At 42.0% G+C, this 27,295-nt stretch overlaps 1 protein-coding gene across 1 annotated transcript in view; it reads right to left on the bottom strand.

Annotated features, from left to right (window-relative positions):
• Nucleotides 1-27,295, bottom strand: part of LOC137326844 (target of Nesh-SH3) — a 92,387-nt gene that overhangs the window by 22,795 nt on the left and 42,297 nt on the right. Inside the window, exons 11-12 of the mRNA XM_067992224.1 lie at nt 21,653-21,859; nt 19,712-19,820 (exon numbers count right to left, since the gene is read on the bottom strand). Of these exons, the coding sequence (XP_067848325.1) occupies nt 19,712-19,820; nt 21,653-21,859 (316 nt within the window). The remainder of the gene's footprint in view (nt 1-19,711; nt 19,821-21,652; nt 21,860-27,295) is intronic.

The raw sequence follows: 27,295 nt of genomic DNA, 5'->3' as shown, positions 1-27,295 counted from the left end.
ATATGTAAGAGCCAAAGTCTGCTGTAAGTATTAATTCATGTTATAGTTTGTCGATACAGAAAAGTTCTAAGGAAACACCTGCTCCTGTGGTATTCTTGGAATGAGGTGTGTCAACAGTTTGTCCCAGCACCATAAATCTATATTGTGTATTTACTAACGGACATGTACACAATTACTGCTTTGAACTTCTTCATAACACTAGCATACCTTACTTTTGAGTGACAGATTTCAACTAAAGTCTCATTTTTTAATTTTTATACTGTGCATTACGATGGTGTCTGATTCAGATTGGTAAATTTGTGGTAGTCTGTGATGATATTATTGTTGACGATTAGCTAGTACTAATATGAGCCATGCTCTCCTGGCCAGCCTGGTTGTCTAGATCAATTTCGGGAGCGACACACTAATTTCTTCAGTCGTGTCTATTTCCTGTTGAACCAAGAATCTGTTCATTTAACTTTTCTCAATGCTTCTGTAAAGTTTTCACTCACTGTGCTAGGTAAACTCAATTCTACCTCTTAATAATTTAACAAACACTCCTTTAAACTGAACTGAGAATTAATATCCATCAGGCACTCTTTTGATTCTTCCCGAAACAGATCTTGCTGTGGAGCCTCTTTTACCTGAGAAGAGAGAAAACGAACTGCCAACTTCTTCAGGTTAATAGTGACACTGCACCATACTCAGGGGATTGTAAATAAGATTGTTACAAAGTGAGACACAATATAATCCAGTTCACATTGTATCACTTTTACCAAGATCCCAGGGCTCAAGCCAGAGTTTAACTCAGGACATAAAGGGAGAAATGGCTAATTAAAAAGAGACTAACTGAGAATAATAGACAACAAGTGATCAATTTTACTGAGGTGTTGACTTACTTAGTAATTAGAAGCGTATGGTAATGTATAGGGGCACAAAGTGGTACAGCATGTTGGAACTCAAATGTGCTGTACCACAGAATGGTAAAACATAGATTCATGTCGTTCAGTTCTCACCTAGTGATTTACCAATTTCAGTCATGTGTTTGGAGAGGTGCTAAGTAGAGGTCAGGGCGAGAAGATTTTCTCTTTGCAATATGTGTAATGAAATTGTAAACTCACTACAAAGCATAAAGAGATATGATGCTTCCTTGAAGAATGGGGAGAATAATTAAAGGGCAATTCCTCCAAGACATTGCTTGTGTAGATTACGGTGGCTTAGTTGCATAAAGTCCTAGGAAAAAGATCAGCTGCTCACCTTCTCTAGCCAGAATACGGTGTGAGGCACAGCAAGAAAATAACTCCTGAAGGTAATATTTACAGCATTTCATATGGAAAGTCCTATTAACTTGTAGTACATTGGTTACCAGCAAAAGCCCCTCTCCTTTGATGTGATCATTGGCAATAGCAATTTTGTCATAATTCTGTAAATTACTACTACCTCCAGTCATGTGATATGCTCTAATAGACAGGTATTGGTTGCCTGATTGGCAGTAGAAGACTCTTACATTTGGACAAGGTGTGGTAAAATAAAAAGGTCAAGTGTTTTTCTACATAACAAAAACTACACTTTTAAAAGTAATTAATTGGCTGTGAAGTGCTTCAGGACATTCTGAGGCCGTGAAAACACTATATACTGTAAATGCAAGTTCTTTCTTTCTATGTTACATGAAACATTTTACAGTATAATAGCTTGTAACACACACTGATGAACTTATGAGTCATGGGAACAAACATCATCAGAATATTGAGAGTGTTTTGCAGCTTCACAATAAATTGCCACCATGTTTTATTTGATATGTAATGTGAAGATGAGTGGGTTAATTGTGTTCACATTGTAAGAATATTGCCTGAGTAAAATGGCATTTCAAAAGCCAGTGAAACCTTTAGACTAAATTCTCCCATTGGTGAGTGGCAGCAGTAGACCCACTACCAATTTAAGTACTTTCCCTATATAGAACATTTTTCATATCCGAACATTTTCTCAACAGGCATTTTGTATAGTGGCAACCATTTTTACCAACCCCTGCCAGATTACAATGGGTGGCCTGGCTGCAACAAACTTGGATATTCAATGATTCTGCTTGGGGGACGGAAAGAGATAGGGGAGATTGAGTCCCAGCCATTAGGTGAGATGGAACTAATGCACTGCATGCAGTGATGAGTGGGTCAGGACACAGTAATCTTTTAAGTCTTGATCGTAAAGGTGGTAAACAGCAAGGTCACAATATTGCAATGTTCTAAAATAATAGGCAAACTGCATGATGACAGGCCTCTGTTGCCAGGTTGCCAAACCATAGGTAAGGAATGGTCAGTCTACGGCCTTGACAGTTATCCTGCAAAGCAGGCAAGTTAACAGCAATAGCGATCCCGCCAGCTGATTTTCCTGTTTTCGTCACAAAATGCTAGATAGAAGCTAGCTTAAACTCCGTCACATTAACTAGATCCACATGGTGGTTAGCTTATTTTTGACTGCTTTCATCAGATGGCACATGTGGTAAGACTGCTCCTAATCATGACCCAAAGGAAAATCAAACCTAGCAACTGTTTCAATGGAAATTTTGATCACATAAATGTTTTAACATCAAGTCTGATCACAAAGGTTCTATTTAATTTTTCCAACATATTGCCAGGATAAAATTAGTGTAATTTGAAAAGGATGTATGTCATCAGCCCAGAGCCCAAAGGATGAACTGAATTGCTACCTTGAGGCACCTCACTGAGGGAGTGGCCTCAGAGCTGAAAGCCTCGAGCACAAATTGCAGTGGCAGTGATTGGTTGTAAGGTTAACTTGCTAGGCCAGTAACACACTAGTCCAGAATGCTGCAAATATGCTACTAAAAGGCTGATGTTTCTGAGCAGGATAGATGGTTCTGCCAAATAGTTGAGACATGCTTCTTCTGCAGATTTCTGAGCCAACTCTGCTCAGGCAACCCGTTAAAGCCACTAAGAAACCACATTTTTTCAACTAGACTTTGATTTATGACTGGCATTATATGCCTTTTTTTTTTCCATAAGAACTCTGTGTTTATACCAAACAGTCAGTTGTTTTCAACTCCATCCATATTTTGGGATTCCCTTGTGCTGGACTAAGATATTAACAACACATTTATTGAAATGGAATATTGGCTTAAGAAGACAGTTTTTTTAATACAAAATTTGTGTCAACTTGCAAGAAGCAGATGAATATTTAACTGTGTACAGTGAGCTAGAATATTGCTTTAGCAAGTGATACTGGAATCAAAGTGCTTAAGGACACTAAAACTAAAATTCAATCTTTGATTGGTACTCAATATTTCAGCAATATAGAATAGAAGATGCTTGGGAGTATTTTAGAAGCCCATAACACAATAAGAGTTGTGTACAATCCAAAACATCTTTTGTTTTATATTGTATTCATCTGAATGACTATTTTGGTGATGGAAATTGGAATTCTTTAACACTGTCTCTTTTTATCAGTAGCCAGTGCCTACATAGACGAATAGGGCTCGATATTAGGAGGGAGGTGGGTTGGCAGCGGGGAGGTTGACTGGGCACGTGGGTAACGCGCCCAGTGAATTCGGGGTGCTCCGTATGCGATCGCAGCCTAATTGAAGGCACTTACCTTGGCTTCCGGGTTTCGCGCTGGAAAGCTGCGCAGCGGGCGGACTGCGCACATGCATCATAGCCTGTCAGCTGGAGGAGCCAAAATTACAGCATGGAGCAGCCCAGGGGGAAGGCTGCTCCCAGGTTTAATGATGCCTCACTCCAGGTCTGGATGTGGTGAGGAGGAGGGGGGAGGACAGGGATCTTCTCCCCGGCAGACGGGAGGAAGTGGCCAGCCTCTGCCACCATGAAGGCCTAGCTCGAGGTGGCAGAGGAGGTTACCAGCACCACCAACATATCACGCACCTGCATACAGTGCAGGAGGCGCTTCAATGACCTAACTAGGTCAGCCGAAGTGAGTACCTACATTCCGTCTGCCACATCACCGCACCCACCCCACATCTCCTTCTGCACTGCTAACACTACTCTATCACATTACTCCTCACACCCAATCAAAGCGCATCCTCATCTTACCTGCACTTACTCACCTCGCCAGTACTCATCCCGCCACTACCACTCAACCCAATCCTCATACAATCTCATGGCTCTATCTCATACTCACCCTCTCATGCATCTCTTTCACGGTCAGCCTCACCCAACCTGGCACTACCTGTGCTGTAGCCACAGGGCATGCATCACATATGTGCAGTAGGAAGTGTAAGGCAAACGTGTCGTGAACATGAAGGGGATGCACAAGGGTGTTTGAGGGTTTGCCATGGTTTTTACTTTTATTTGATTTCTGATCAACTCACATTACATATTATATTGTCACCACGTCTTTGCAAATCTTGTCTGGTTTGTGCAATAATGCCCTTTCCTGAGGATCACCATTAAGACCCACAACTGATGCCACCCATTGTATCACTGCAGAGTGGGTGTAGGTGTATTTGCAGGGCTCTTTTGTGCAGACGACTGAGAGACGCCGACGATGTCCCCGGTGGCACCCTGGAAGGATGCGAAGGAGAAGCCGTTGAGGGCAGTGGTGACTTAGACAGTGACAGGTAGTGCTCGGGCCAGCCGGGAGCAGCTCGGCATGAAGGAGGCTGCAGATGTCCACGACTACATGTCGAGTGACTCTGAGCCTCCATGTGCACGGCTGCTCAGAGGTCCAGGATGCTGAGCCTCTGTCTGTGGACCCTGTGGCGAGGGTAGTGCCTTCAGTGACGCATCTCTCTCTGCCGTTGCCCTCCCTCCTGCTGTGCAGGTGGATGTGTCACAGCACTGTGTTGTGGTGCTCCACGTGTCAGAGGTGGACGGCGTGGCTGGCGATACTGTTCACCCTCCGAGGAGGTCATGACTGCAGCTACGGCGGCCCCCATCCGCAAGATGTACGTTTGAGGGGGTCCGCAAGGTAGGTAAATGTGTCCACACACTGGGGTTGAGGTTGCAAGTTGGTGAATTTTCTTGTCAGGAGGAGGGTGGTGGAGGCCAAACTTTGTCCAAAGTGACAGAGTGGCCTCCTGCAATGAGTGAGGGTCTCCTCCCTCACCTGTCAAATGAACCTTTGCAGCTGCCACAGGCTGACAGCTGCAACACGTCCATTTCAACTGGGAGTGTTTCCCCCAGTACGCGAAACACTCTCAGTTGAGATGAAAATCCCACCCCTCCTAAAATATCCTCCAAATCAGGTCTCCTAATGACCTGAAGTATCAAATTAATTGATATAAGTGGGATCCCGCCGGCAATTAGGCAGGAGTCCCACATGCGGGGGCTGCGCGCGCATCTAAGCGCGTCACTGGGGAAACCAGAAGTGGGCAGGTTGGAGCCGGGCTCCAGACCCGCCCCGGGAATCCCCAATTTTTGGAGCCCCCCCACCACGAACGCACCCGCTCGGACGTCTGAAAATTGACCCCATAGTGTTAGTTTCTGCACAACAGAAAAAGATAATGGAGATTATATATGAGAATGATCCTGATAACAGGAGTCAGCATATTACTGGGAAACAACACACCATGCGTGACTGGGATTGTCTGCATTAAATTTACATTGAATATAATACTCTATGGAATGGCTGTGGATATCACTGTCTCAGGCTGCTGATTATACTATCCCAAAGATTAGTAACTCAAACATGAGTGAAAATCATCAAATGATAGTTCATAATCTTCAGAGATCAGGCACAACACCCACAGCTAATTTAATGACATATACTAAGAATCCTCGAGGAAGCACCTGCACACAGAATAAAAAGAATAGTTCGCTGATGATATTGAGGTCTTTCATTACTACAAAAGAACACTCAAGCTATTTGAACAGTGTCAGATGTTTTTACGTTTTATGACTGGTAGTGGTACATGTGAAGTATTAGTTACTTTTCTCTCGCTCTCGTGTTCTGCCTCCCAATTGACAGCTTCTTTCTCGGGCCCCTGCCTAAATTATGCTTTAGCTGATTACTAGGAAGTGTATGAAGCAATTCTTTGATTTTTTTTTCTCTTCCCACTCTGTTGGAAAGCACCTCGTTTCAACCAGGTGGAAAAGTGAATATATGAAATCTTACTAATAGCACACAGGAGTGAACACATCAGTTGTTACATTTCCACATCCTGTGCAGACAAAATGAATAGGTAGCAGGAGCATAAAATGGAGCCAGAAATCTGAATCTATTCTTCTCTGGTCCTGCTTTCAATTTCTTGTCAACTTGCATAATTCGTAATGCTAAATTAAATCCCACAACAATCTTAGGGTAAGGATCTGGCTGCATTTTGGTCCAGACTAGAGTATCCGAACCATGGCCTTTTTAGTCATCCTGAGTGACAAACTTGATGGAGTAGCTGGTCTTCTCCTGTCTGTCATTTTTGTATGTTTGCATCAATACTTTGCTTTAATTTTCTTAGTCAGAAATTTAAACATAACAAAAATACACAGCCAGTATATCTGAATTTGCTGCTCATGAACCGATTTAGGTAGGGTTTGCCGAATTCTCGTTGGACGTATTCCAGGAGGTTTAATCACATGACGTACCTCCCATTGCTGTGCCCTCACGCAGTGCTGCCCTTGTGTGAGGGATGCCTAGAAAATCATAAACCCTCCTTTCAGGCCTTGTATGAGTGACATTGAGAACTTTGCCAGGGTGCATCCTGCAGAGCCCTCGAGTCTGACCGAACACTTCGTGCAAGAGATCGTGAGTGGGAGATGCCCAATTCCCTATGATTATTCTCCCGAGATACTTGCAGCAGTGCCCGGGAGATTAATCTTTAATTCCTGGAGACTCCAGGACAATCAGGGAGGGTTGTAAATCATAAATCTAGATATTAGTACTTGTAATTATATAGTCTGTTCTCGTGGAACGATGTGAATCTGTTAATCATTTATTTTAGCTATGGTACATAGGGATTTGTGCTGCAACCAGGGACAGAAAGTTGACATAACCAAAGAAGATAGTCTGGTCCCTTTTTGAGCACACTATATCCATTACCAGAGAGTTCAACCTTCCACAGCGTGAGGTCCTTATAAGAATGTATGCGTTACCATTTTAATATTTAATATTTAAATTCTGTTCTACAAATATGAAAATCTAAAGGGAGTTAATGCTGACTGGGCTAGCCGCCTGAACATTATTACCATATATACCTCTGAATCATTTTTAAATTATAGCATATTTGTAGACAATCACTTAAGTTACTTACAGATGTTTTGTGGCTGAAAATAAGAACTTAAAAAATAGGAGTAGGAGTAGACCATATGGCCTCTCGCGCCTATTCCACCATTCAGTCAGATCATGGCTGATCTTCGACCTCAACTCCACTTTCCCACCCAATCCCCATATCCCTTGATTCCCCTAGAGTCCAAAAATCTATCAATCTCAGCCTGGAATATATTCAACGACTCAGTATCCACAGCCCTTTAGGGTAGAGAATTCCAAAGATTCACAACCCTCTGAGTGAAGAAATTCCTCCTCATCTCAGTCTTAAATGGCCGACCCCTTATCCTGAGACTATGCCCCCCTAGTTTTAGACTCTCCAGCCAGGGGAAACCACCTCTCAGCATCTACCCTGTCAAGCCCCCTCAGAATCTTGTATGTTTCAATGAGATCACCTCTCATTCTTCTAAACTCCAGAGTTTAGGCCCATTTTACTCAATCTCTCATCATAGGACAACCCTCTCATCCCAGGAATCAATCTAGTGAACCTTTGTTGCACCGCCTCTAAGGCAAGTATATCCTTCCTTAGATAAGGTGATCAAAACTGTATACAGTACTCCAGGTGTGGTCTCACCAAAGCCCTGTACAATTGCAGCAAGACTTCCTTACTCTTGTACTCCAAACCCCTTTGCAATAAAGGCCAACATGCCATTTGCCGTCCTAATAGCTTGCTGTACCTGCATGTTAACTTTCTGTGTTTCTTGTACGAACACATCCAGATCTCTCTGAACACTAACATTTAATAGTTTCTCACCATTTAAAAAATATTCTGTTTTTCTATTCTTCATACCAAAGTGAATAATCTCACATTTCCCCACATTATACTCCATCTGCCACCTTCTTGCCCACTCACTTAACCTGTCTATATCCCTTTGAAGACTTTTTGTGTCCTCCTCACAGCTTACTTTCCCACCTAGCTTTGCATCGTCAACAAACTTGGATACATTACAATTGGTCCCTTCATCTAAGTCATTAATATAGATTGTAAATAGCTGAGGCCCAAGCACTGATCCTTGTGGCACCCCACTAGTTACAGCCTGCCAACCTGAAAATAAACCATTTATCCCGACTCTCTGTTTTCTGTTCGTTAACCAATCCTCTATCCATGGTAATATAATACCCCAATCCCATGAGCCCTTATCTTGCGTGACGATATAGGGGTAAATCCACTTCCAGCAGGAAGCCTTCTGAGAAGGGATTGCGGGTCAGAGAGAAGGCCAATCTCATGCACCATCGCAGGAGTCTTGCTTCACAAAAATACCCCTTAAAGGTAAACACAGAGGATATTGAGCCCTGGGTTCTCAAATGTTCCCAGAAGCCTCCATCTTGCTGACAATACTGCCCACATTTCAATCATTTTCCCTGCGCCTGGACCAATGTGTGCGTGGAGCATATTCAAATGATTTAAATGACCTGATCTTGTAAACTTAGGCAAAGTCAGGCCAACCACACTACTTGGGTGCTACATGCAGAAAGTACAGCTGTCCCACTACCACTATAACAGGACGGTCAGTGTTCAGCAGAACACTGAAATATATCAGTGCACGCTGTAAGATTTATTTGGCTGCTTTAGTTCTGTTTCCTGTTTAAGTACTAAGGGCATGATCGGTAGTATAACCAGTCTCATAGTGACCACAGCAATTCTCCCGCCCCCCCCCCCCCCCCCACCACCATGTGGGGAATCACAGATTTGAACCAGAGATCTACCCGTCTATGGCTCCGTGTACTCATCTTTCCATGATGGATCCATCCCTCAGATAACACACATTTATTTTATTTATCTTTACATCTGTTCCCTACATTGTTTTCATTTTTCAACATATTCTTCTATTTTATATTTCCCTGTAGCATTAAAAATATTTCTGTATCTCTTGTCGATCATACAGCACCACCAGATTTTTCAAATTAAATCAATATCACATATGAGTGTGCTACAGAGACCAAGTAGGTGAAGTTCAGTAGAATGCTGAAATATATCAGTACAGACTGTAAGATTTATTTGGCTGCTTTAGTTCTGTTTCCTGCTTAAGTACTAAGGGCATGATCAGTAATGTACATTAACTATATGCAACAGTGAAGTCCAGTGTACTATTATTTTGAAATCTTGCAAACTAATATTTTCCCAAATCACAGTTAGAATAGCTTTCTGTAGACTGGCACTGGAGTTAACACGGAAACTGAAGAGATTCATAATTGTCAAATATTGGAGTTTAATACTGTCTGAGCAGCCCACTGTCGTGTTGCCTTCAGAAAGCAATCAATCCCTCAGCAGACTCTGTTTTAATGGCAATCAGCCAGTAGAATAATGAAATGTGAACTATTTCAAAGCTCTTTTTTTTATTAAAAAAAAAGTGGAAGAACTGGTAGGAGGTAAATGGGATGATTGTCCTGGTTGGAATTCTTCCTGGTAGGAATAAACGGGTCATTTTCAGGTTGGCAGGTTGTAACTAGAGGGGTGCCGCAGGGATCTGTGCTTGGGCCTCAGCTATTTACAATCTATATTAATGACTTAAATGAAGGGACCAAGTAAAATGTATCCAAGTTTGCTAACGATACAAAGCTAGGTGGGAAAGTAAGCTGTGAGGAGGACACAAAGAGTCTGCAAAGCAATATAGACAGGTTAAGTGAGTGGGCAAGAAGGTGGCAGATGGAGTATAATGTGGGGTAATGTGAGGTTATTCACTTTGGTAGAAAAAATAGAAAAACAGAATATTTTTTAAATGGTGAGAAACTATTAAATGTTGATGTTCACAGGGATTTGTGGTTCTTGTACACAAAACACAGAAAGTTAACATGCAGGTACAGCAAGCAATTAGGAAGGCAAATGGTATGTTGGCCTTTATTGCAAGGGGGTTGGGGTACAAGAGTAAGGAGGTCTTGCTGCAATTGTACAGAACTTTGGTGAGACCTCACCTGGAGCACTGTGTGCAGTTTTGATCTCTTTACCTAAGGAAGGATATACTTGCCTTAGAGGTGGTGCAACGAAGGTTCACTAGATAGATTCCTGGGATGAGAGGGTTGTCCTTTGAGGAAAGATTGAGTAGAATGGGCCTATATTCTCTGGAGTTTAGAAGAATGAGAGGTGATCTCATTGAAACATGTAAGATGCTAAGAGGGCTTGACAGCGTAGATGCTGAGAGGATGTTTCCCTTGGCTGGAGAGTCTAGAACTAGGGGTCGGGTATTTGGAATTCTCTATGCCCGAGGGCTGTGGATGCTCAGTAGTTGAGTATATTCAAGACTGAGACAGATAGATTTTTGGATTCTAAGGGAATCAAGGAATATGGGGATCGAGCGGGAAAGTAGAGTTGAGATCAAAGGTCAGCCATGATCTTATTGAATGACAGAGCAGACTCGAGGGGCCATATGGCCTACTCCTGCTCCTATTTCTTATGTTCTTATGGTCATTATGCTCCTTGGGAATGCAAGAATTTCTTTGGATAATCTCTGGGACCGTACAGAAAATTGAAAAGGTTGTGGTGCAGCACAGTGGGCACCATCACACTAAGGCAGTAAGGGAACCTGGCTCCAGTTTCCAGTGTTGCTGAGGAAGTGCTCAGTGCAACAGAATCATTTACCTACTGCTTTCATGCTCCTCAGTGGCCAGCTCAATGCGACAGTGGTGGAAGCAGGTCAGCTCCACACTCTGTTTATGGAATATAAATGATCTGGCATACAAGGAAGATTTGGGGAAAAAACAGGTCAAGTGGCACTTGTAACTTCAAATGGAAAAATTTGGTAACATTTCAGTTTCAAAGGAGCCACAATGGGACCATTTGTTTCAGGAAAGCTACTTGATAGTCTGAGCACAGTGTGTAAGAGGAATCGTTCCCAACTGTGCAAAGTAAATCAAAGAGGAATATTAAAGTATACTGTGAAGTAATAGTATAGACAGGGCTAGACAGACTGGATGCAGGGAGGATGTTTCCCCTGGCTGGGGTGGGGGGGTCCAGAATGAGGGGTCACAGTCTCAGGATACGGGGTTGGACATTTAGGACTGAGATGAGGAGAAATTTCTTCACTCAGAGGGTGGTGAACCTGTGGAATTCTCTACCACAGAAGGCTGTGGAGGCCAAGTTACTGAATATATTTAAGAAGGAGATAGGTAGATTTCCAGACACAGAAGGCATCAAGGGGTATGGGGAGAAAGCAGGAATATGGTGTTGAGATAGAGGATCAGCTATGATCATATTGAATGGCGGAGCAGGCTCGAAGGGCCAAATGGCCTACTCCTGCTCCTATTTTCTATGTTTCTATATTAGCAGACTGTATTGTGGAGAATATTGAAGCATGGTGTTGGAGTGGGAGCATTTCAAACTATGCTCAGGGAGGCAAAGAGAAATATTCAGGCAAAGTGCTGAACTTTGGGACATGATAATCTGTTTGGTTGATGGTGATAAATGGCTTATTCATTACATGCAGTATTATTTTAGTGCATCAGAGAACTGATGTGATGAAACGTCTCCTATTACAAATTAAAGATTTACCATAAAATTTCACAAACTGATTTATGAAGATAATGAGGCCAACTTTTCTGAGTTGGCACATCAGGAACGAATATTAGGAATTCAGGAGCAGAGGTCAACATGTCTGATTCATGCCCTGTAATATTTTTCCATTCATTAATTTTAATTTATCTGTAAAATTTCCCCCAGTATTGCAGGTCCAATAAAAATTACAAGCTTAGAAATTAAATTGTTCAGTGGTTAAATCTGGGTTACTATAAGTTTTGGGGAATATCAAAGCCTGCTGGTTTATACATGATTTTCCTGTTTTCAGTCTGTGAGTTAAAATGTGGTCTTTAAGGCTGATTTCCTGATCAGCAGCTCCCAGCGCACAGTGGCACCCACATGGGAACGCTGGCTGGGACATCGAGGGCCCACAGCCTGATTTTTTTGTCCATTTAAACTAACGAAGAGAAAAGCAAGGGTTGTGAGCCAATGATTTACTCCCTGCGGATACTATTCTGCTTAAGGACCACCCAATTGGTGAACTGGCCCTTATATTTACTATATAGTGAGCCAGCCAATGAAAAGAGGGAAGCACTTGTCCTTTAATTAGCTGTGAAATTAGGAGGCACTTAATCAGCTGAATTTGGAGTGGGAAAGCAAGTATAGATTTTTATTGAGGAAAATTGCAGTAGAATCGGGCATTATGGGGTAGCAGGGTTAAAGACCAGGTTCTCGAATCCCTGCTGTAAGAAGTCAAAGAGAGGAGAAACACATTTTATGGTACAGATAGCTGCCATGTACCCATTCCCCTGACCAAAAGCACTTGATGCACCAGGCATGGCAAAAGCACTTGATGCACCAGGCATGGCAGAAGGCCGAGCAGCATTAGGCAGCCACCATACTCTCAGATGCAGGTGAATCACATGCAGACCCACGCAATGCACAGGCCAAGGAAGTATAGAGAACCAAAATCCCAGCAGGCTGTCAGTAAAATCCCAAAGCCAGCAAGCACACACACCCCTTCTGAATAATGCACCAGTGACCTTGATACATCGACAGAAAACAGACTAGTACTTTACATGTTTCCACTGCTGGCCTGGAAGAAACCCAACACATACAAATTAAAGGCCACACTAACTTTGATAGGGAATGAAGAGGCAGGTGTGAAGTGACTTTTTATAATGAATCAATGTTATAAATTCGGGTCTGCCACAGGTGTCTACTCAGATTTGATGGTGTCAGTCGCTTCCTTAAGCTGTCTGATTGCCTGCATTTTTTTTTTACGAAGGTTGACATATCTGTTAGCACAGTAGTGGGACCCAAGTGTGTTAACAATGAAACGCCCTTATGATCTGGACCTATCTCTGTGGCTTAAGCATGTGTACTCCTTTAATCTCTCCGCATGTGGATTGAGCTAACACTAGGTGAGGGATTGTTTGGTTTGGCTTGTAAGCTACTTTAGTCCACAGTAGGTAAAACATACAGAACACGGAGTATGATGAAAGTCACTTGGCACAATCCATTCAACTTTTATTCTACTGCCTATGGATGGCCAACCCAGCATGAGGCTGTTTCCCTTTCACACAAGCTTCTGTGCAAAATTCATATTGGGCCAGAATTTCCTGTCAAAATAACAGTGAGGCTAATGGCGCTTGTCATTATTTATGCGCAAATGGCACACCAACTTCAGGCAAAGGGCAGATGTGCGGTTAAATGCGGATATCCAAACGTTGCTGTCCGAGTTGCACCGCTCCACCGTTAGCTTTGCGAAAATGGCATCTCGCTGTCTGCCTCACCATTGAAATGCATTGAATGGTGTAAAATTGCTGTATTTGCACAGTAGACACAAACTAAACTCGCCACAGAAGGTTAAGTCTTGTCCGTTTCAATCTAAGTACTCTTTCATGACGTGCTTAGTGTTAATTACTGCCAGACAACCTCTCTGGCACTAAAAATTAACTATTACTAGTGTGGAGTGTCATTCCTTTCGGTTTTAATTGTTGGAGAATTCACTCACTCTAATTTCCACTTTCTTCTCAGTACTTGTGCTGTTTATTTCACAATCCTTCAATCTGATTGGTTAAGGAGATATGTAGTTAGAATCATAGAAAGGTTACAGCACGGAAGGAGACCATTCGGCCCATCGAGTCTGTACTAGCTCTATGCAAGAGCAATCCAGCTAGTCCCACTCTCCTGCCCTATCCCTGTAGCCCTGCAAATTTTTTCCTTCCAAGTACTTATCCAGTTCCCTTTTGAAAGCCACAATTGAATCTGCCTCCACCACCCCCTCAGGCAGTGCATTCTAGATCCTAACCACTCGCTGCGTAAAAAAAGTTTCTCCTCATTTCACCTTTGGTTCTTTTGCCAATCACCTTAAATCTGTGTCCTCTGGTTCTTGACCCTTACGCCAATGGGAACAGTTTCTCTCTATCTATTCTGTCTAGACCCTTCATGATTTTAAATACCTCTATTAAATCTCCTCTCAATCTTCTCTATTCCAAGGAGAACAACCCCATTTGCTTGCCCTGTTCACTGAGGTCCCAGGTTTCTCTTGCTGCAATGTTATCAGCTCGCACTTTCAGCAACTTGCCACGGAAAAAATTTAAAAACCTAAACCTGCAAGGGCAAGTCTAACTAATGGCAAACGCTGTTAGATGACCCGCTGCAGCAAATTATGGCCAAATAAAATTTCTTATGTCAAAGTTGTTTTCATGGGTAAAATGGTCACAGAATATGAATCTGTGACAGTAAGGCCTGGGCTATCAGTTGTGCCCTTCTTTCTCTCGGTGCTGCTGTCCTGTCCCAAGTTCTATTCTTCCTGCACATCCTCCTAATGTGGTGGGGAGGGAAATCCTCCCACTCCCTCTTTTTCATCATTGTATTCACCTTCTGGAAGCAACAAGCTTTACTTTATTAAGATATTATGTAGTGCAGAGCAAGCTACAATAATCCTTGAGACTCTTGCTGGGCTATATTACAAAGTTGTACCAGATTTATCCAGGCGCCTAAAATGGGATTGGAGAATTTCTGTAGTCTGCTCTGAGACACTTCTTGTAGTGCCGTGGGCCTCATTATATCTGTTGTCCTACTGTGTCTGGGAACACTTTGCTATGACTGCAGGGAATAGCCCTGATTATCAATCAACCATCTTGATATACGCCTCCGAGTCATGAGGGCTGGTATGATGAGTTATCATATGATAACAGTGTCATGGCAGTTCCCTGGGTATTCTGGCATTCACATGTAGGATAGGGTGATTGGCATCACAAATTAGCCGCGCATTAATAGAATGAAAGACTTTCCTGTTCATATGGGATGAGACAGAGACTGTCCAACTGGGCAAATCTGATATTGGGTGAAACGACTGATGATCAGTGGGAAATGTTTAAAGAAACATTTAACGTGATACAGAATCGGTTTATAACCCTGAGGGGCAAGAACTCTACTTGCCAAAAAAACAGCCATGGACAACTAAAGAGGTAAGGGACAGTATAAGACATAAGGAAAGGGCATACAAAAAGGCAAAAAATGGCACAGATCCTGGCGAATGGGAAAGATACAAAGATCAACAAAGAGTCACAAAACAGATAGTAAGAGTTACAAAAAGAGAGTATGAAAAGAAACTTGCAAGGGATATCAAAACCAATACGAAGAACTTTTATAGTTACATTAGGAAAAAGAGGGTGGTCAGGAACAGTGTTGGCCCCTTAAAAACTGAAAGTGGGGATATTGTCATTGACGATGGGGAAATGGCGGACATGTTGAACAATTATTTTTTGTCAGTATTTACAGTAGAAAAAGAGGATAGCATGCCGGAAATCCAAAGAAAACTAATACTGAATCGGGGACGGGGTTCGATAAAATTAACATAAGTAAAACAACAGTAATGAAGAAAATAATAGCACTAAAGAGTGACAAATCCCCAGGACCAGATTTTAAAGGAAGTAGGTGAGCACAAAGTTCTCTAGATTCAGGAACTGTCCCTCTAGATTGGAAAATTGCACATTTCACTCCGCTTTTTAAGAAAGGAGAGAGGGAAACCAGGGAATTATAGACCAGTTAGCCTAACATCTGTTGTGGGGAAATTGCTGGAGTCTGTAATTAAGGATAGGGTGACTGAACACCTCGAGAATTTTCAGTTAATCAGAGAGAGCCAGCATGGATTTGTGAAAGGTAGGTCGTGCCTGACAAACCTGATTGAAATTTTTGAAGAGGTGACTAAAGTAGTGGACAGGGGAATGTCAATGGATGTTATTTATATGGACTTCCAGAAGGCATTTGATAAGGTCCCACATAAGAGACTGTTAGCTAAGATGGAAGCCCATGGAATCGAGGGAAAAGTACGGACTTGGTTAGGAAGTTGGCTGAGTGAAAGGCGACAGAGAGTAGGGATTATGGGTAGGTACTCACATTGGCAGGATATGACTAGTGGAGTCCCGCAGGGATCTGTCTTGGGGCCTCAATTATTCACAATATTTATTAACGACTTAGATGAAGGCATAGAAAGTCTCATATTTAAGTTTGCCGATGACACAAAGATTGGTGGCATTGAAAGCAGTGTAGATGAAAACATAAAATTACAAAGCAATATTGATAGATTAGGTGAATGGGCAAAACTGTGGCAAATGGAATTCAATGTAGACAAATGTGAGGTCATCCACTTTGGATCAAAAAAGGATAGAACAGGATACTTTCTAAATGGTAAAAAGTTAAAAACAGTGGATGTCCAAAGGGACTTAGGGGTACAAGTACATAGATCATTGAAGTGTCATGAACAAGTGCAGAAAATAATCAATAAGGCTAATGGAATGCTGGCCTTTATATCTAGAGGACTTGAGTACAAGGGGGCAGAGGTTATGCTGCAGCTATACAAAACCCTGGATAGACCGCACCTGGAGTACTGTGAGCAGTTCTGGGCACCGCACCTTCGGAAGGACATATTGGCCTTGGAGGGAGTGCAGCGTAGGTTTACTAGAATGATAGGGGTTACGGGCAGCGGGCAGGAAATTGGACATGAATTTAGATTTGAGGTTAGGATCAGATCAGCCATGATCTTATTAAATGGCGGAGCAGGCTCGAAGGGCCGATTGGCCTACTCCTGCTCCTATTTCTTATGTTCTTATACCCGGACTTCAAGGGTTAAGTTACGAGGAAAGATTATACAAATTGGGATTGTATTCTCTAGAGTTTTGAAGGTTAAGGGGTGATCTGATCGAAGTTTATAAGATATTAAGGGGAACAGATAGGGTGGATAGAGAGAAACTATTTCCGCTGGTTGGGGATTTTAGGAGTAGGGGGCACAGTCTAAAAATTAGAGCCAGACCTTTCAGGAGCGAGATTAAAAAACATTTCTACACACAAAGGGTGGCAGAAGTTTGGAACTCTCTTCTGCAAACGGCAATTGATACTAGCTCAATTGCTAATTTTAAATCTGAGATAGATAGCTTTTTGGCAACCAAAGGTATTAAGGGATATGGGCCATAGGCAGGTATATGGAGTTAGATCACAGATCAGCCATGATCTTATCAAATGGCAGAGCAGGCACGAGGGGCTGAATGGCCTACTCCTGTTCCTATGTTCCTATAAATTTGAGGGGATTGTCATATGGATCTTCGAGTGCAACATGTGTTCCGACAATTGCTCCTTGCACCTGTGGGAGCCCAGCCTGTCTGTAGAACTCTCTCTCTCTCTCTTTGTTTCTCTCTCCCATTGGGAAGGATATGAATTGCGCAGCACTCTTGAATAGAGCATCAGTGACCTTCCTGATGCAGTGGGTGAGCTGCTACCTTACTAACGTGGCAAAGGTCACCAGATGCTGCTTGGAAGGATCCAGCCAGAAAGAAATTCAAGGCAGTAGTGACATGACTGGTACATAAAATACTGTTCTCCTGGTGTAAGTGGGCTATAGGTCTGCAGTCAGCAGTTGACATATCTCCTCAATAGCCTCCGTGAAGAAGTGCAGCCTTATGAGACATCAACAGTCATAAAATTCTAGCTAAGACATTCCTAGTCTGTAAACCTTGTTGAGTGGGCATGTGTGCATCGGTAAAGGACGCCTTCTGTGACACCTCTGAATAAAAGCCTCCAATCTAGCAACTTCCATGTCCTTATTCTCCTCCTTTTCATAATAGAGGGATTCTCATTGGGAAATCCACCTCCAAAGCAAAGCAGTAATTTGAACAAAAGTGAGTAACATTAGCAGCAAAAGTCCTTACTGGACCTCCAAAATACTAGAGATCATTATGCAGTCAAAGCAATATCAACCTTCAGTAGCAGTGCACAAAATGGCCTCCCCAATGTGGTATCCATCTTAGGGATGCCATCCTGCAACTCCTACTGCCATTTATGAAGTGGTAGAAATGATTTAGGGCAGATTTGAGGCCAAAGGTGGTGAAGATGGGTTGGAAGGGTTAGCGACACACCCGTGACCCTATTTACATGCGGCGGATTGGACACCCAGTGGCCCTTGTGATCTTTTGGGAGGATAGTTTCGGTGCAATTTTTTTTTGCGGTGATTTTGAGGCGATAGCCTTTAGAAGTCAATTTACTCGTGAAATCTGCCCCAGAAACAACAATTCGGAGCAGAATCCAGCCCATTAGGTTTAACACTTGATTCTTGATTTAAAAAAAAACAGGAATATATATTTATTGTAAGTCATCAGGCAAGCAGTTACCAGGATGGATTGTCTGAGCTGATTTATCTGCAACAGGAAAATTAGATTATAGAAGAATGGATCATGGACGGTGAATCTACAAGGCTATAGATCAATAGGTTGTTCAGGCAGGGTATAGTCAGTGTTTATACAACAAAGAAAAAAATCCTATATTCTTTTATTATCAATAACACAGGCTACCCAGCCACTGCAAATAACTTAACAGTTAAAACAAACCAATGAAACACAGCAATAATCTTGCATTTTAAATGTAGTTTACAGAACATTTCATGACCATTATTGTCCTCCAGGTTATATTACACTCGTATGAAAGACTTCTGTAACTCATCGTTTGTGAGTTGGGGTTCCCTTTGTTTTTAATGAGGATAAGTTCACCAATCCTGTGCCTCCTGCAGGGAGCCACACTTGAAGGGAGTTGTCGCTCTCTCTCCTGTCTGAGCTCCCTTTGAATGCGGCTCACCTCTGAAAACTTCTGAATTTACCCTTTAGTCCTTATCAATCAATCCTCAAGAATGGTACAATTTTAAAGGCGGTGCAGGAACAGAGGGACCGGGGGGGTGCATGTACAAAATCCTCAATAAGTACCCTCTATCAATGATACATATGTAAATTTTATAAGACTCCATGCCTGGCTCAGAGTCCTGCTTACCAGACTTCAGTTATGTGGAGAGACTGGAGAAGCTGGGATTGTTCTCCTTAGAGCAGAGAAGGTTAAGAGGAGATTTGATAGAGGTGTTCAAAATCATGAACGGTTTTGATAGAGTAAATAAGGAGAAACTGTTTCCATTGGTAGAAGGGTCAGTAAATGCCAGCCTCGCCAGCGACGCCCACATCCCATTGAACGAATAAAAAAAATGTCCCTCATCCCTGGTACCACTCTAGTGAATCTCTTCTGCACCCTCTCTAAGGCCTTGACATCCTTCTCAACTTGTCCTGCCACCTTCAAAGATTTTGTACATATTTAGTTCATATTGCCTCTCCTCATTCTTCCTACCAAAATGTATCACTTCACACTTCTCTGTATTAAATTTCATCTGCCATGTGTCTGCCCATTTCACCAGTCTATCTCCGTCCCCCTGAAGTCTGTTACTATCCTCCACATTGTTTACTACGTTTTCGAGTTTCGTGTCTTCTGCAAACTTCAAAATTATACCGTCTATACCCAAGTCCAGTCATTAATATATATCAAAATTTTGCAGTCATTAAAAATGAAATGCAATATTTCTCCAACTGGGTTTTATATTCTAGGATGTAGTATACTGAGAATTCTTTAATACAAATGAGCAGCTATGTAAGGTATTAGTTTTGTTCTTAAAATTCTACAAGATGAAACAGAAAATAATAAATTACTTATAATTGCGAGGAATAGCATACACTTTTTCACCTTGTGTTTGGTTTGAGGTTTTCCACTGCAGCATGTGTTTGATTGGTAAAAGTAACATGTTCTTTTGTTTTGTTGCCTGGTCCTGTCATTTTTGATAAAACTTCATACTCTGGAAGACAAAAATGTAAAGGCTTCTCAATAGAAGATATGATACACAATGGGAAACAATATGAATATTTTATGCTATGAGTAAGACTAAAAAAAAGGTTACAAGTAGATTATCAAAACCGTTGTAAATGTAAAAGCACATTTTACTATTTCCTGTTGTATATTTTCTCCCCTGAAAGCTTCTTTTAGTTGGGAGGCTAAAATCATTCAGGCTGAGAGATTATCTTGACTGCATCAAAGACTTGTCCATGGTTCCAATGAGTTCTTCACACAAAGAATGATTAACACAGCAAATGGATTCCTGGGTGTTGTATTGGAGACAAAGGGCCTGAAACTCCAATCAGCACAACCAGGTAGAATTGTGTGATGGGTCCAGAATTTGGGGCAAAATCCGATTCCCCTGGGATTCTACCCCATTTACTCAGTTCAGAGAAATTCCAGCGGGTGGGGAAGGGAGAGGGCGAATCTTCCACCTACCTCCCACATAAAGGGTGTGTTTGGAGGAATTCCTGGGAATTCCCCCCAGTTTGCCCTCAATGGAACTTCTGCCAGCTGAGAGTTGGCATGATTTCCATAGAGGCCCCAGACCTTGCACAAGGGTCATTGATCTGCCTCTGATGCACCCTTACAGGAGCGGGCCACCTGCCCTGACTATGCAAATGACCCCGTTTCTGCAATATGGGTTCTCTGACACCAACGGATTAATGGCGTACTTCTGCCAGCAGAGCAGGCTAATTAGAATTTTGGGCCTCAAAGCTCTGGAATCATTTAAGAAACAGGTGCTCTGCTGGGGAAGGGGAATTTAAGTTCTTTTTGGATGGAGGAGCTAGGATTGTCTAAATGGTCTTTCTTGTATGAATCTAACCTATGATGGAGGACTAACCTGGACACTGTTAGTCGTTCTTTCAGGCAGGAGGCAGTTTTTCTGTAAAATGCTCCACCTGGTTAATATGTTTGAAAAGAAGTAAACTAATGACCAAACCTACGACCATCCAATATTAAAGTGAGCACTGATACTGGATAAAAGGGGCTTATTTTTCGGACATTTGCCCCTGAATAATGCCACTTCCTCACATGTAAAGGTCAGAAAAAAGAGGCAGAGACCCATTTCACCAGGATTTACAAGTCTTCCAGGGGATGGGGGGGAAGGGGGGGCTGTGGAAGGTGGTGCAGCACTAGGCAAGTACCTGCAATAGGCAAAGGCCAATCACAAGCAATCAAATGTGGTGGGAGGCATGTTACTGGCCTTCTGCCCCATTTTCCTAGGACTCCGTTCTATGAAACCTGGTGCTATGGCCAGCTCCATGACCACCAATGATTGGACAGTTTACAGGGGTTCCAGAGGGAGCAAGAAGGCCCCGATCTCAGTTTTGGTATGCAAATTTCTTTCCCCTTCTGCCAGTGTTAGCCTGCAAAGGGTGGGGCCTGCACTGTGGGTTATACAAGGCAATTTTAATGGTTCAGGATAGGAAATTGTGCACTCCTGGGCCTGGAAACGAGCAACAGACTTCAGGTGTACTGCTCCTGTCCAGTGCTAGGGCAGAAGAGGTCCAGGAAAATCCTAATAATCAGCTCCTTCCTTTTACATCTGAGACATTTAAGAGAAATAAGGGGTAATTTTCTGATCTGCAATGGTGGTGGGAAAGGTTTCCTGCCACCAGCTTATACTTGAAAAATTTCCCTACACTGATCACTTGACAAAGCTCATAAAATAACAAACAGAAAATATTACTGCATCAGTACTGCAGGAATTATAACCGGTCAAACCAGTAAAGGTATATTTGGGATAGAAAGAAGCCGGAGTGGAGAGAATATCAGAAGTGAAACTATTACCACTAGCAGTGTCATTTTCATTCTTCTTCCAGTCTACTATGAGAAAGGTAGGACAGCCTTCAACAGTCACAAGGGTCAGGTTTGAAGGTGCATATCGAGGAGCAGATATGGCTTTTACATTTGTATTGTTTTCTTCAGGAAAATGTTTCAATGATTCAGTAACGGAGCAGGGCATGTCTGACTTCGTCATATATTTCACGTAAGTACCTTAAAAAGGAAAAGAGCAGCAGGATAATAACTAGTTAATAATCTCTATCAAATAGAATGTTCTCGGCAATTTAATGACTATATCTGTGCACTATATTATTGAAACATGGTTCCTCTTGTTGGTTAAACAATTGTTTAGGAAATATAACGCACTCTAAATAACACACATTGTCCTCTTGATTCCTCACCCCATGCATAAGAATAAAACTTCACTATCCCTCTTAACTACATTATTCAGAGTCTAAGATTAAGTACAATTCAGGTGCTGCCTATTTTTTACATATTCCTGTGTGCAAAATAATCCCTTGAATTTAAGAAAACAAAATATGTAACATGAAAAGTTCAGCATCGAGTGTATTTTTCCCAAGGACAGTGTACAATTTTCTCACCTTGGACTCAACCCATCCGTCTGAGGGAGGTGTTTGAACAAATGTACAACTTGTGAGAAGATAAAGCTCACTGAAATTTTTTCCTAATGTCCAAAGGTAATTGAACAAAACCACAATATCAATCTAATATTATAACCTACATTACTAAAAGGAGTTCATCAAAGAATCAACCATTTTTGCTTGGAGCCTACAACACAATACTTACTGTTCTGTGAGGAAAACTTCTTCTCATCCCTAGTGTCACTTGAGATCTCTAGATCGGTAATCACAATGTAAGTTAAATGGCCTGCTTAATGTCTGTTTTATCCACCACTTCCAGCATTTTAAGACCTGGAGCATATTCCTTCTTAGCCATTTTTTTGCTTCAACGGAACAAGTTTACTTTTCCTAAGTTTTTCTAGATTCTTATGGTGGTGAGATTGGTCTTAGGCGAAAGTGCAAAACGGGTGATAGCAAATCGGCAGCCCATTACACCGCGCCCGATTTTCTTAGGCATTGAAGATTGCCAAAAAGATGCAAGAAATATTCTAAATGTGTCTCTGACCTTGTTTATTTTTGGTCACATGGTGTGCAGGACAAATCCTTTGGAAGACTTTGTGGAGAGTCTGCTCTTGGGCATGGCCACGTCTGCTATCCACTGGTCCAGGGTGTCCAAGATCACCAAGCAGAATTCCTCCGACTCTTGCCTACATTTTCAGCCATTTTGTGCCCAGACAACTCCCGAACACCAGCATGTGGTTTCTATCAGCTTACTGGATGCCTTTCGTGACTAGTGGTACCATATGATGTTTTTGTTCTGATTTCAACCAGTTTTACTGCTTATTTTGATTGTGTTATTCTAGTGACTTTTATTAGTCTGTTTTGTTAAAAAAAACACTTATAGTTGGGCCTCTCCACACTGAAATTTTAATAGTGCTGCCCTTATGATCATAAACCCTTGTAATCGGGTGGAGTTAGGCTTTGATTATGCATGGAGCCAGAATTTGCTGAAAACTTGAGCCATAGTAATGGCGCAGGTCATTATTATTTCCAGGAAATTATGGTTTGAGTGACTCAGGCCATTACTTATGCCACGCCAACATTTCCTGGGAACCTCTGCACTGTTCCACCATGAACCTTGCCAAAACAGTGAGAATTCAATTTTCATAGCTCCGCTGTCCTATCTCATCATTGGCGAAGTCCAATTTGCTGGATTAAAGCTGATTTGATCACCACTGCCAGTTAGACGAAACCAGAATGGCACTGGTGACCTGGCAGCAGTGTGAAGGATGCATCGGCAGTTCAATTTGACATTTTCAATATCATGTTAAAAATAATTACAGACACACACATCCTCAGATTCCTGAAGACTTTGGAAACTGACTCATTGGAATGCAAGGAAACTTTATAAGGGTGCAACTTCAACGGTTTACAAGGCAATAAAAAATTAGTGAAAGGCATGGCTTATTTACATTAGGGGATAATGATTGAAGCGATTTGTTTCTTGGTAGGATCAGGGTGAGTTTTAAAAATGCTGCTGACCTGATCGCTTCTTTGGCTATTTGCTGTGCCGACCTCGTCCCATCTCTAATCCCGGGTCCTGCAAGCGAGCTGAACATTTGGACAGAATCACTGCCGGGATCTTCATTACCATGGGATCACCGGAGCAAAGTTCTTCACTGTAATGGAGAGATGAGCCTACTCACAGCTCCCACAGGGCATCCGCTTAGTTTACATCACGGAAGCAACTTCAGTCAAACCGCAACTTACTTTAATAAGTTTTCCTACACTCAGACATAAAACCGGTAAGATTAGGTCATAGCCATTTCTAACTCTGCCTGTATACTACATTTGGCTACAGCTGTGAAAGGTTTTACAGTCAAGCATTTCAGGCACAACAGCAAGGTTCATTTACAGCTGGAGGAATAATGTAAAAAATCCGAACAGACACGCAAGACTGTGAATATCTTTATGTTTCATTCAGTGATCACACATCCGACCCTTCCATGTTCTGTAACAGGCAAGTACTAAAGGCTGATAAACATGACCATTGCAATGCCACTATGCTCGCTGTGGCACAATCTCATTATTTTTGCAGCAAATTGTGTCGTGGACTCGCCACTGGAGGGTCAGTGAGCTCATCAGTCTGACTTATGTCGTTCGGCGCCAATGCAGAAAATGACAGGCTCTTGTGTTCTGCCAGGCCATTTGGTGTCTTCCATGACAAGTCGGCAATGCATAGCATGCTTTGTTTCATTTCCCTTAACCTCGTTGTTTTGATTTATTTTCATTTTCTTTTGTTATTTTTTTGTTTGAAATTGTCAGTTTGCCTTAGCCAACCCCCTCCCTGAATTTTTAGCAGTGTCCTCCTTGCAAAGAGAGGCCCTGAATATGTATCCCTTTGGGGGTGGGTTTTTCCCAAACGAGTGGCCTACCATAAAATAGGACCCAATCATTTTTGTTTCCCATTTTAATACACATTATACTTTATACAGTTATCCACATCAAAAATCATCTGCCATTTTAGCTCATCAGCTGAATTTCTCTGAATCCCTCTCAAGTGTTCCCAATTTCCTTTACACTAATTACCTGCCACTATTACTTGGTAACATTAGCACATTTGATATTATTACCGCTGTTACTTATGTTTAATCACATGATAAATAGGCAAGCACTTAATATGTATTGGGGGGTTTGTCCATTCTTGCAAGCTATTTCTTGCCAAGCTGGTGCACAGGATATCAAACATAAAGAACATCCATTAGAAATAGGTATCCATGGTTCCAAAGTCATGGTAAATATCCTGGTGGTCATGAAAGGAACACAGTAATATAAAGGTAAGTATATTTTAGCCATTTGGTAACTGTTTTTCTTTATATTTTTATTGTTTTCCTCTCTGCTGGCATCTAGGTTCTCATGGCCTTTGTGCCAATTGTTGTGAATGATTTATTTTTGTTCCATCCAGCACCATCACTGGCACCAATGGGTTTTCCAATGTTTGGAAGAACAGGAGGTTTTATGGAGGGATGCAGGGCAGGTCAGGCTGCACGAGTTGCTCTGTGCACATCTGCCTCTGCAGTCAGAAGTGAACATGCCTCATTTTGACAGATGATTAGTGAAAGTGGAGACCCCTCTTCCTAAAGGAATGCCTGACTAACCGTGATCTTGGATACTTTGGCTGCAAAGCGTGTCGGGCGTACTGAGGGCGTGAAATGTTTTATAAATGCAAGTTCTTTCTTGCTTTGGCAGCATCCCAATCATGTTGCATCATGATCTACGTGGAACTGCATGACAGGAGGCATGGCAGGGTGATCAAGAACCAGCTTTGTCTAGTTGGTCGCACCTGCCAAGATGCCAGTAATCATTTCTGTAGGCCCTATAATATATTGTTGGCAGCGACAATTGGGAACTGTCATTTCAGGATCTGGGCCAGCATAGACAAATGCAGTGAAGTTTCATCTGCTGCGAGGACACTTGCAGCTACCATGCTGCAAAGGGACAGTAATGGTCAGCTGTGGCTTGTAAACTGGCTCTACCTCCTTGCAGGCATAATGCAATACTGGCTTGTGAGGGTGGTACTATGGAGTGGCACAGAGGACAAATCTTCTTTGCCAGTACCTTAAATGCAGCATCCTCTCCACATCAGCAACCAACAAATAGGGGTTAGATATAGGTTTGTTTAGTGTCTTGCCTGGAGATTCATGCCTGCACCTTGGATTTCCTTTCCCTTCATTTTTACCTGTTTCTTCTTAGTCCCTTAACCCTTCATCTTTGACAAAGGCCGTTTGATTGTCTTTTGAGGTTCTCCCCTTACAGTGACACTACCATTTAATTTCTCCATTCCTTTAAACAATCTTCCACTCCCATCCACTACTGTTCTCCTTGTATCAGTCAGAATCTGCATGTGTATCCATGTTAATGATCTGTCCTGAGAAAATTGGGACACAAACAGCACACTTCCATTTCAGTTGATCTAAAATCCACCAAACCCATGATGTGAACCACAGAAAAAGAAGAAAATCCATGCTTTTGGGCCCTCAGGTAAATGAGATATTATGGATGATGATTCCCTTTCTACATTCTTTCCTAAGTGAGACAAAGAAATTTGAATGCGTGCCACAGATGTGCCTGAAACTCATATCAATCTAGGTTATATAACAGACTAGAAGCACCTTCCTCCATATTGTTTATGAACAATATAATGTACAGGAAATCCAAAACCAGGTCCTGTGGATTCTGTTGCCATGCTAATTTTTAATCCAGCAAGCTAATTAATTCCATGAGCCTTAATTTACTTCAATGTAATAGATTTTTGCAGAATGCCAGCAGATTTGTGAGTCATAACCAAACTGATGTCACTGCTCTTTAGACGAATACTATTGACATTCTATAACTTGCTTTTAAGCAAGTTTACCGTACCCCTGTTTTGAACACTCCATCAGGATAACATTTTTTATCCTTCAGTCTTCAGGTACAGTCCCTAAATTCATGCAGTTCCTAGTAATATTAACCAGAGTCTCGACTATTTCCTGGCTCATTTCTTGAAGAGTCTCATTCAATGCAGGTGCCCTTCAGACAGTTAATTCATTGAGTTTCTTTGTAACATATATTTCATTGATCTTTACATATGTTATAGATTCCAAGCCAAATAAGTGGATCTGGATTTTGTCCACAGTCTTCATTTCTAAAGATTGATGTGAAGAATTCATTTAACATCTGCCATTTCCTGATTCTCTATAATACTTCTACCCAACTTATCTCTCAGAGGAGCTACCTGGCCTTTTATACTCTACTTCTTACATAGCTAAAATGAATTCCTTGGATCCCTCTTGCTTCTGTCTACAATCTGGTTTTCTACTCTGCTCTTACTTATAAGACTCATTTTGGATTTCCTCAACTTAGCTTTATATCACTGCCAATATTTTTTTTGCCTCAAAATTACTGGTGGTGATATTAATGGATGAATGCTCATGGATTCCAGTGCTCTGATTGGCAGGGACTAAAGAGCAGAAGTCAGAGACATCAGTACATAAACCACAAATCCTGGAAATTGGACTCCTTTATGAGA

The sequence above is a fragment of the Heptranchias perlo genome, chromosome 11 (assembly GCF_035084215.1).
Source record: "Heptranchias perlo isolate sHepPer1 chromosome 11, sHepPer1.hap1, whole genome shotgun sequence".
Lineage (NCBI taxonomy): Eukaryota > Metazoa > Chordata > Chondrichthyes > Hexanchiformes > Hexanchidae > Heptranchias > Heptranchias perlo.
This window is presented reverse-complemented; position numbering and strand designations above follow the sequence as displayed.